This window comes from Mastomys coucha, unplaced genomic scaffold (assembly GCF_008632895.1).
Source record: "Mastomys coucha isolate ucsf_1 unplaced genomic scaffold, UCSF_Mcou_1 pScaffold17, whole genome shotgun sequence".
Classification (NCBI taxonomy): Eukaryota; Metazoa; Chordata; class Mammalia; order Rodentia; family Muridae; genus Mastomys; species Mastomys coucha.
This window is the reverse complement of record NW_022196899.1, coordinates 34,360,094-34,371,951: the sequence shown is the minus strand read 5'-3', so window position 1 is coordinate 34,371,951 and position 11,858 is coordinate 34,360,094. Positions and strand designations below refer to the sequence as shown.

General features: G+C 43.2%; 1 protein-coding gene across 2 annotated transcripts in view; it reads right to left on the bottom strand.

Annotated features, from left to right (window-relative positions):
* Positions 1-11,858, bottom strand: part of Intu (inturned planar cell polarity protein) — a 74,610-nt gene that overhangs the window by 24,065 nt on the left and 38,687 nt on the right. For both annotated transcript variants that reach the window (XM_031376679.1, XM_031376678.1), the window contains exons 4-7: positions 7,515-7,718; positions 5,179-5,297; positions 1,792-1,881; positions 1,169-1,246 (exon numbers count right to left, since the gene is read on the bottom strand). In XM_031376679.1, coding sequence (XP_031232539.1) covers positions 1,169-1,246; positions 1,792-1,881; positions 5,179-5,297; positions 7,515-7,718 — 491 coding nt within the window. The remainder of the gene's footprint in view (positions 1-1,168; positions 1,247-1,791; positions 1,882-5,178; positions 5,298-7,514; positions 7,719-11,858) is intronic.

The window sequence follows — 11,858 nt, the reverse complement described above, 5'->3', positions numbered from 1 at the left end:
GGAGGGAAAGGAACAGTGGGAAGGGGAGGGAGAGGGAGAGGGGAAGGGAGAAGGAGGGAAAGGGGAAGGGGGAGGGAGGGAGGGAAAAAGGGAAGGAGGGGAGGGGAAAGGGAATGGGTAGGGAGAGGGAGAGAGAGGGGGAGGAACATCTGAGGAGAGGAGAAAGAAGATGGCTGTAGAGCTGAATCTACGGGGCATTTACCAGCCACAAGTAGTTGTGGTATTGTAAGTTAGATTAGATGGGATAAAGCTTTTATCATTATCATTTGGCTCTGAAATTATTGTACTGGCACCTTGTAAATTGTGATATTATTGATACATAAATCTGATTGCTTAATTAAGCTCTAAGAGTCTTGATTTTACCAGGTTCCTGGGTCTTGTGACATGTAACTGTGAGGTTGGCGGTTTCCTTTAGTTATTGGAATGTGGGATCACTGACTACATGGGTTTATGGCTGAGGAAGTACTTGCAGTTCCAGGGAAAGTGAGCCAGAAGCTGCGGGGGCTAGCTGGAGAGAGTTGCTGGCTGCGGCAGGAGTGCGAGAGTGTGGTCTGTCCCGTGGAGTGTTGGTGGGTTCATTTTTTAATATTTCCCACAACATTGAGGCATAGTTCTGTACATTCATATGGTTAACAGTTACCTCAATTTTCCCATTCAAATCAAGAAATATGTATCACATTATATTATAAGGCTAAAAACCAAAAGCACCTACAGCAGACCACAATGCCAAGAATGAGCGATGATGAGCACTTGACCCTATAGGACATCTATATCATCCCCTCCAAGGCTCAGTTGACCTCTCAGGAGAAGGCGAGACTCAGAGGTGAAGGGGAACGTGCAGCACAGAGATGTCCTCTGGATCCAGCAGGGCCTTCGCACGCTGAACTTATTATAGATACCGTCATCTGCACAAGACCCATAAAGATTGCACCAGTAGGCATTTCATCATGGATGGGGCAGGGCCCTGAGGGACCATGGCAGGTGATGGCTGCTTCAGTGGGGCAGCCACTGCTCTAGTGGCCCATGTCCTAGTTAACATTTCCTGACCTGAGGAAACTGTCACAAGGCAAGGAATAAACTAAAAGGCCTGCTTCTCAAGCAAGAGGCCAGACACAAAGGAAGGCACACAAGACATTGGACATGACATAGATTCCAGAGAAACACCCACCTGTCTAAAGAGCCATACATGAACTTTAGGGTTTGGGCAGCATCTTCTATCATGTTCCTTAGCTGGGGAAGAGGAACTCTAAAAAAAAAAAAAAAAAAAAGGAGTTGCTCATTTGTGACATGATCTATTGATGCCAACCCCCAAAGAAGCAAGATGTTTTTCTACAGATGTATTTGTAGGGTTTAGTCAGCTGTGGGCAGAGCTATAAAGAGGGCTTACCCCACTAGTGAGGTCACCTGGAGGTAGGCAGTCACTCTGCCATTGCAGAGTCACCAAAGATATTGAACATCTGGGGAAAATGTGCTGAGCCTTGACCCCCAGATTCTCCAGCGTGAATAAAATGCAGGCTCACTGAATCCAAAGCGCATTCTTGTGAAGTCTGGGTGGAAGAAAACACCCCAATCTCTGTGTTGTCAATAGCCACAGCTCCAAGGGCACCAACGGGTGAGAATACTGCCCCAGAGCAGCACCACAGGATAGGGGACCCAGCACCAGGAGTCTGGTTTTTGACAAAAGGCCATGATTGTAATGAGGCAGGCTTTGTTACCATTATTTTACTTTTTCTCTTGTTGTTGCCATAGTTTCAGAAATGTTTAAAGGGAAACAAAAAGATCCCAACTCACTCTTCAGCAGGCAGGCCAATTAACAGCAACTTGTCAGACTCTTTCAAGTAAGCAACATGAATTTGTTTCCCATTTACATGGAGGGATGAGCTAGGAAAAACATAAATTCAAGATGCAGTTAGACTATCTTTAACTGCTATGAGTTATAAAAATATCCTTAAAAGGTTATACATGGTATAATTTAAGAACTGAATTGCTTAATAAGCAAATTTCTTGCCACATACCTAACTGTCACACAGAAAGGGCAGGGGTTTGTAACAACAAAAATGCATTTGGAATTATCTCCAAACCTCCAAGACAGACAAAAGTAGAATCACTGCATAGCTATAATCCAGGCTTTCAGGAGGTTACTACTGAAGGACTGCTATGCGTTTGAAGCCAGTTGGAGTGACATAGTGAGTCCCAGGCCTGCAGGGCTACAGTGTGAGACCCTGTCTGAAACTCAGGTATGTGTGAAGTGTTTTGTTGACAGGAGGTAGCTACACACATTTTTAAAAGACTTTACATCCTAGCTCATTGATAATTCCATAGAGTCTTTGGGATTGCCCATGTATGAGCATAGTCACTAAGGAGATTACAAAGAAAACAAAACTGACTGCACCTGGAGGATGACAGCCCAGTTGTTAGCATTCTGTATAAACTCCACCCCCCCAGATACCTGGCAGCAGCCAGGTATGCTCCTCCCCATGGTTACCTGGCAATGGCCAGGTAGGCCTGGCCCTATAAAAGGGGCTGCTCGCCCCCTCCTCTCTCTCTTACTCCTGCTTCTCTCCCTTGCCTCTTGCCCTATTGTTCCCCATCTCCCCCCATTCCCTTCCCCCCTCTCCCCACGTGGTCATGGCCATCTCCTACTTCTCTACTCTCTCCTTCTCTCTGCCTTTTTCTGCCTCTGCTACCCTCTTAACTCCCCTCCCCATGCCCTAAATAAACTCTATTCTATACTATACCGGTGCGTGTGTAGTCCCTCAGGGGAAGGGATGCCCTGGCATGGGCCTGCTGAGGCACCCCCTCCCCCCACACCCTGCCAGAACATATTCTTATAGCTCTTTCTCTTTTTATGATCACAATATTTATGATCACAACAAGTCTACATGAAAACCCTTACATTTTGTTAAAGAACATTACTCCAGAATGGGAGGGATAGCTTGCTAGTTAAGAGCACTTGCTGCTCTTCCAGGGGACAAGTTTTGTTCCCAGCACTCATGCCAGGTTTACACGGGTGCCTGTAACTCCAGCTTCAGGGAATCTGATACTTCTGGCTTCTGTAGGCACCTACATTCATATTTGCAGAGGCACACACATATACACACATTTACACAATTTAAAAAGTATTTTTAAGAAACAAATGAGCACTCATTTTATGATTCCATGCACTTCAAATGTCTACTGTAGAAATCTCTACCTGGCAAAGCTAGCAAGCCAGTAGGTACTGGGGCTTGGGCTGTGATGTCCAGGATGACAAGGGGCACAGGGTTTCTTTTTAAGGTGATACAAATGTTCTGACATTGACCATGGCCAGTATCTCTGAATATACTTGAAACTATTTACTTGTACACTTAAAAAAAAATACCAAACTTACTTGTTTTTATTTTATGTGCTTGACTGTTTTATCTCCATGTTTGTCTGTGTAGCCATGTGCTCATTTAGTGCCCACAGAGACCATAAGAGAGAGGGCACTGGATCCCCCCTGGAACTGGAGTTACAGGTGACTTGAGATACAATGTGGGTGCTAGGAACCAAACCCAGATCATATGCAAACACAGCCAGTGTTCCTAAACTCTGAGCCATCTTTCCAGCTCCTACTTTAAGCCTGGGTAAATTGTATGATTTACAAAGTAAAGCTGAACTATGCTGTTAAACAATAAAAAGAGAGGCTGAGGCCTAGCTCAGTGGTACTCACTCAGCCTGTGACTGGCTGAGGCCTAGCTCACTGGTACTCAGCCTGTGACTGGCTGAGGCCTACCTAGCTCACTGGTACTCAGCCTGTGACTGGCTGAGGCCTAGCTCAGTGGTACTCAGCCTGTGACTGGCTGGGGCCTAGCTCAGTGGTACTCACTCAGCCTGTGACTGGCTGGGGCCTAGCTCAGTGGTACTCATTGTATTACTGGCAGATGTGAGTACCTTTTTGATCCCTGCAGTGAATGAAGGACAGAACAAACAGAAAAACAGAGGTTTGACAAGCTGCTTCTATAAACATAAATTCACATATGAAATGAAGTCTCAAGAACCGCTGTCTATACATCTATAATCAGTCTGTCCATATATAAAAAGTCAGAGATTTAGGTCTCACTTTTATGTAGGAGAACAAGTAAATTCTCCCCATTATTTTACACATCCCACATTGCCTAAAACTTTTAAGTGTAATTTTTACAGAGGATGGGAGAACTAAAGGTAAAATCTGGAAAATCCAATTTCATATTTTATCAGTACTATGGAAGCCCTTAAAACTTGAAATAAACTTTTTTTCATGAATTTTAGATTACTTGAAATATTAAAAGTAGAAAAATCATAATAATTTATTTTATGAGAAACTGAACTCAAAAGCTCTGGGCTCTTCATCCTGTGACTTAACAGTGACCTCCAAGTCCGGCCTGACACTCAGTGGCTGAGAAGTTCTCCGGTCCTCTCCCTCTCCTGCCCCTGTCCTCTCTTTCCCCCAGCTGGACATGGACCCAAGGCCACTTGCTGTATGCTGACTACAGTCCCACCATTGCATGACAATCTGACTTCTGACTTTTGTCTTCTCATCACTAAAATTCACATGACACTGAATTCTGAATTCTAAAGCACCGTCTGTATTTCTCTGTTATTACTGTAAAGTCAGAGTATTTTCTAACCATGTGAAAAATTCAGCATATTGCTTAGAGACTTGACAATCACAATAAAAATACAAGGAAGCCAAGATGCATAATAATGCCATGTTTAAAAGATAAAACTTTCTTATAAAGTGATTATGACGAGTGTGTGTGTGTGTGTATATGTATGTGCCTGTGTGTGTGTGTGTGTGTGCGCGCGTACGCGCGCACGCATGTACTATACTTCGAGTGTGGAAGTTGTAGAACAACTTATAGAAGTCTGTTTTCCCATTCCTCCACCTGGTTCCAGGGATTGACCTCAGGTTGACAGCAAGCGCCTTTCCCCGTAAGCCACCTTTCCAACGCAAAGACAACATTTTCATTAAGAATTGTAACTACAGGTCAACAGCCAACTCTGTTAATTAAATGGTGCTGGAAAATCCCAGACCTGTAGCTGAATAAAAAACATACACTTGAGATAAAAATCTGTTTGGCCAAAATAAATGCACAGCTATCCTCCCCACAAGAGGAAACGGTTTTTATCAGAGATAACTAAAGATGAGAGCATGAAGGAAGAGTTAAGCATTATTACCTAGTGACTCGTGTCCCAGTTACACTTTCCAGCATGTCACAGAGTGTGAGGAAAATCCCCCTCACGCTCTTGAGTTTCTGAGATGCTTCAGACGCTGGATAATGGTAAAGAATTTCCTGCTGTCGGGGGAAGGAAACAGATGATCAGCCTCCTAGACGCTCCCACCAACATTCATCCCGAAGTTCAGATTTTGTATTAAGAACAAAACAGGAGTCCTTTCAGCCTCAGCTTTAGGCAGAGCTTCATTCACTCACAGGACAGAGCTATGCCTGGTATGTTAACACTTCAACAAGCATTTCAAAGGCTACACTTGAAAGCCAGGTTGGAGATTACACAGACCAAACGCTACACAATTTACTGAAATTTCTTATTTCAAGTAGTGCTTAAGCTTTAATCCTCACACGAAACCCATAGTCTATAATTTCTTTCATACTGAACCTTAAAAGGTAATCCTCATTTTTGGTGATGTTATTAAATATTTGCTTAATTTACAAACTGTGAATACAAAACTGAAGAAGTACAAATAGGAAGGAAAAAGTACCACAGGATTATAAAACCCCTGGCTTAGGTCTGAGAGGGCTTAACTAGCACAAATTAATCCTAATGACAAGGCATGTTTATTTTAAATTACAGAAAATGCTAATTTACAGGATAATTTACAAAATGGTGAATATTTTTCTCAGAGATCTTTAACCGAAATAAAATAATGAATCTCCAAGTAGGAACTCCAGCGTGCTGACACTCCAGAAGCAGAGATGGGCAGTGTGAGCCTCACTTCCTGCCGAGACTTAGGCAACATCTATTTTTCTCACACAGCAAGTTAAAAATCAGACAAAAGTAAAACTTCTAAATAGAAACCAAGAAGAATTCAGAGTAACTTCCAGTTGCTCTAATCGCTGCAATTGTTACAACAGGAAATGTACATTCCTGCCAATTACATTGGCCTAGCTTTGCTTGGTTCTCTCTCTAAAGATTGTTAAACATCTATATGAGAAATAGTTACCTGGTGTGGGGTCCATGTATTCACACTTTACATTATCACAGATATAACGATGATACACTGTGCATACCTACTGTTTAAATTTATGTAAAAATGCCTAAGATATATAAACTATTTAATATATGCTATGGGATATGTTTGCCAAATACACTGAATAATAATGATTCAAATGTTTTTGCAATGTTTCATTAATTGTCATTAATGAAAATAGCTACAACATATTTTCTTATAATTTTATTATTTATTTCTAGAAATTAGGTCAAATGAATTAAAATCTTCTGTGATGTAGACGTAATAGATTTAAACCATGTCCGACAAATACTTCCATTCTGTTTTGTCAAAATACCAAATGGTGCTTTAAATAGTCTTTGACTAGCTTTTCACAAGTCTCCATCTCGTAATTTAAAGACAAGCTCTGTATCAATTATGTAACTCTCAGGGAAAGAAATGACCCTATGACATTTTGTTGTCAAGTATCATACTAGTAAAAAAGGCCATTTAAAGAAGTCTCCATAGTAGTTTTAAAAGCCTTGGTATTAAAGGGCTGGCAGGCCCCGAAGTGCCCAGCCAATGTAATTAGTTCTATTTTTAAAGCCTTGTTAGGAGCCTGTGCTTACAGATGCTTCCACTTTGTGTGGTAAGAATAAAGAGCCTCTCCTAATTATGGTATTGATAGAGAACGGGCCACATTCAGGAACTTGTTTATTTGTGAGGCATCTGCACATTTTCCCAGGGAGAGGTAGGCAATGACGAGTTGGCTCAGCAGTCTTCTGACTAGAAAGGTTCAGGACACGATCTCAAAATTTAGGGGGAAAAATAAATGCCTAAAGGTCTCATTTGTTCTAAAGATACAAGGAGCCAGCAGGTATAACGTTAGAATTCTTATGCACAGAAAATACCAAGTAGTACATCTACAACTAAGCTTTACCATTTTCAATTTCTTATTAAACAGATAGAAAAAGAAACACAAGGAAACACATGCATCACATTACGAGCTACAAAAGGGTGCAAAGGGAGCTTTTGGTCTCTCTCTGCTACTTAGAATACATGAATGGTGCATCCGCTTTTCTCTTGTTTATTTGAAAATACCTATTGTATCATGTGATACATAGAGGACAGTGATAGGGCATAGCTAAGTCATGTAATATACAGCATAGCATAGCATGTGATGTGCAGATAGCGACAAGGCACAGCTGACTCATGTAGTACAGAACAAAGCACGTGATGTGCAGTGAGCCACAAGGCACAGCTGACTCCCTCCTGGTTCTTCTTTAAGTCTGAGGTGGCAGGATGGAAGGTCTCCCTGCTTCCTCAGCATATGTGAGCAGACACTCACCTCCTCCCCGGATGCCTCTGACTGGAGCTGCAGCGTGAGGTACATGGTGATGTGTGGGTTGCTCAGGGTACTGTGCTGGGCGGCATCGGCCTCTGACCCGCACAGGAGTTTCACGAAGTCATGTGTGCTCGACTGTGCCCTTTTCTTTTTGGGTTGGGCCGTTTCTTTTTTCACGGCATACGCGTTTTCAAATGTCAGCTTCACCTGAAAAGAAGAAAACAAAATGTTTGGTTTTTCAACAAGGCAAATATAATTTTATTTATTTATTTTAACAAAGGAACACATGCGCTGACAGGTATAGCCAGGAGTGCACAGAATGGAGATGGCACCTCAGAGCAAGGTCAAACGGTGAGGACAGTGAGTTCCCTTGAATCTGTAGCTAGCTCCTTGCACAGTGGTGGTACATATATAAGCACAAATGTTTATTGATTGAAAGTACAGTGTTTGTCTTAGTCAGGGTTTCTATTCCTGCACAAACATCATGACCAAGAAGCAAGTTGGGGAGGAAAGGGTTTATTCAGCTTACACTTCCATGTTGCTGTTCATCACAAAAGGAAGTGAGGACTGGAACTCAAGCAGGTCAGAAAGCAGGAGCTGATGCAGTGGTCATGGAGGGATGTTCCTTTCTGGCTTGCTTCCCCTGGTTCGCTCAGCTTGCTTCTTATAGAACCCAAGACTACCCAGCCCAGAGATGGCACCACCCACAAGGGGCCCTCCCCCCTTGATCACTAATTGAGAAAATGCCTTAAAGTTGGATCTCATGGAGGCATTTCCTCAACTGAAGCTCCTTTCTCTGTGATAACTCCAGCTTGTGTCAAGTTGACACAAAACCAGCCAGTACAGTGTTCCATACAAAAATTCATTCATGCAAATGTAGTCATGGATTACACAAAGAAGTACCACAGAAGAACAGAAATCCACAACATCTGAGTGTAGATGTCACTGTACGTCTTGAATGTTAATGGCTCTGACTCCTCAAAAGCCTTAAAGAGGGAGCGCTTGGGGCTCAAGGGCAACCTCACACAGTGGGAGCTGGGAGGTGTCTTTCCTTCTAAATGAGACAGGTTTCAAATATCCTTCTCTTAGACAGCCTTTACAGCCCTTCGAAGGGCCAAAGACAGCAATAGCAAGCAACCAGCCACTGGCATGTGGCACTCTGCACCACTAGAGGATTAGCTGTCACTTTTATCAGAATAGTTTTTAATTTCACAGCCTGATGTCAAGATTGGTCAGAATCCAGAATGTGGCTGTTTCCCAGCTGCTGAAAGGCACCTTCCACTTCTCAGGTACCTCACCTTGGAAACAGAGACACTTATCCAGTGCCAGCTGGCCATCACCAACCCACTCATTTCAAAGAAGCACCAGTGTGAGCATATGACCGCTGCTGACGTCATCACAAACTTGGTGGCTTTGGTTATCTCCTCCCCACTCTATTTTCAATGTATGCTATGTAAGAAGCAATTTCTCTTTCACTTCTACCAAACAAATCTTCCACTTTAGCTATAGCCCTCTCTGCAGGTCCACACTGAGGAGCTGTGAGGGCAAAGCTGCCCTGCCTTGCACCTGTGGGTCAGCAGGGGCCCTTTTCACAGCTCTAAAGCTCTTTGCTATCTTATCCATTTTCTTTCACCTGGCAAGTGTCATTTTCAAAACTACTCATGAATAATGCTTAAGGAATTAGTTTAATTGGCTCAGCAAATTCTCCTCTAGCCTCTTGCCCTTTGGGGCAATCTCACTGAGTTGTTTAAGGCAAAACTTGGAAAGTTCTCAGGCTCTCTCTAAATCTGAAATGCTGTAAAGTTCCAGATGTTTTGAGCATCATCCCTTTTAGATCCCCTCTGATTACAGTTGAGAGAACTGTGGATCTGGAACCTCTCTGTGGTGTTACATGGAGGTCTGATGTGTTCTCCCAGTGCCTTCCTTCCCATTACACCGTCTGATGGAGGACAAGAAGCCGCAGAACACTCCATACCCCCGGAGCATGTTTAGTATGTCACTGCTCCGTATGTTTGGGTTAAAGTCTCTAGTGGGATTATTTGTAAACTTGTGTTCCTCCTCCCTGTTGCTAGAGGGACTGTTTTACACAAGCTACGGTCTCAAGCCAGTAGAGCAAAACACAGGTCTATCTCAGTCGGGTCTAGAACCAAGACATCAAGATCCACACAGATTAAAATAAAAGGAAGGTGCATGCTTTTTAGTTAGTTTGAAAAAAAAAATTAGTGCTTTGAATACTTGGTTCTACAACTTAGGGAACACCATTAAGCAATTTCTAAATGGCTCACTTGGGCCTACCAAGATTTTGACAAATAGCAGACCATATGATGATAGTTTTGCAGGCATGTAGAACACTAGAGTCATAGGGCCCAGGAGGCTTCAACCAAAATTTCAAAGGAAAGTGTAGGAGGCCATACAATGTTAGCAGGTTTGTAGTCTCTGTAGACAGCTCCTGACAGTTGTGCATGAAGTTATGAGAGTGAATCTGAAACTGAAATGGAAAACCTAGAAAGTCAGAAACAACAGGAACATGGACCATTGACTAAGGGAAGCTGCAGACGGTAAGGAGAGCCAGCCTAAAGTAGTTGCCATATGAGTTTCAGCCAGCAAGGCCACAGGGGCAGGACTGCCAAGGCTTCTGCAGTACATCATTCCACTGTATGTCCCAGGTGGCAGACCTGGCTGCTTGGCTTCAGTCTTGCTTAGGTCTGACTCTTTCTCACTCTTTCCCTGTATAATGAGAATGTTTATGGCATCACCTGGGAAATATGCAGTTTATTCTCATTTTGATGGATGTTGATAACTGAGTTTCACTAAGTCTTGAGGAGTCTGTGGACTAATGCTTTTGAGCAATAAGGACCTGTTACAGCTTTAAGAATTCTTACGGATGAAGTAAATGCACTTTTTTTGTAGTGCAGGCACATGCCTGTGAATGCAGGACGTAATGCTATATATTGGGTCTTAAATGCCTGCCGAGTGCCTATATACTGAAGATTCGATTGCCAGCATGCGACACCAGTGGGGGTTAGTGGAGCCTTTAAGAGCATGGGGAGAAGTGGGGTCACTGGAGGAATGCCTTGGGTAAGACATTTGGACCCACCATCATCCTCTCTCTCTCTGCTTCTTGGCTGTAAGGAAGTAAGCCATTTTGTTCTATAGCTATCACTTACAATAAGGCTCTGCCTGCCTCACTGCCCAGTGTTCTCCTTAACAAAACACAGAGCCAACTGGCCATGGATTGAAACCTCTGACACCATGAACCAAAGTAACCCTTTTCACCTTCAAAGTTGCTTTCCTCAGGCAATGTGTCACAGTGGTAGAAAGCTTAAAGAAAGTGATATTAGCAGTGCACATGGTCGGCTGACCGCCACAGGACAGCACAAGCTCCTTCTACTCTCCTGCCTGCCATAAACTCCTAGTTTACAAGGCCTAAGAGAAAATACTAGTTAGGTTTTGTGGTGGATTGAGTAAGTATGGCCCCTAAGACGTGTATGTTCGAATGCTTGGCCCATAGGGAGTGGCACTATTAGAAGGTGTGCTCTTTTGGAATAGGTGTGGCCTTGTTGGAGGAAGTGTGTCACTGCAGGGTTGAGCTTTGAGGTCTCTATGCTCAAGCTCTGCCCTGTGTGGGACATAGTTCCCTTCTGCTGCCTGTGGATCAAGATGTCGAACTCTGGGATCCTCCAGCACTGAGTCTGCCTACATGTTGCCATGCTTTCTGCTAGGATGATAATGAGCTAGACCTCTGAACCTGTAGGCCAGTCCCAATTAAACATTTTCCCTTAGAAGGGTTGCCCTGGTCATGGCGTCTCTTCACAGTAATGGAAACCCTAACTGAGACAGGTTTAGAAACAAATAAAGCCATATTAGGAAACAACAAAAACACCTCTAGCTGGGTATGGTGACACCCATACTTACTCTCAGTACTTGAGAGGCAGAGGCAGGCAGATCTCTGTGAGTTCCAGGACAGCTACATAGCTTCTATGTACTTCTTTAACTTAAAAGATAAACTTCTATAATATGAGAGATTTTAAGTTGGAGAATACAAAGTCCACAACTTATTTAGTTACTTATTTACTTTTTATTTTATTTTATTTTATTTTATTTTATTTTATTTTATTTTATGATACAGGATTTCTACATAGTCCTGGCTGTCCTGGAACTCGCTATGTAGACCAGGCTGGCCTCTACCTCACATAGCTGCCTTTGCCTTTGGAGAGCTGGGATTAAAGCCATGCACCACCATACCTGGCCCATGGCTTTTCAGGGCTTCTTTTCAGAGCTGCGCCTTCAGTGGCGCGTGCGCCTGTGCGCGCATGCGGGAGGGCTCTCTGCAGCTAAGCTCACAGT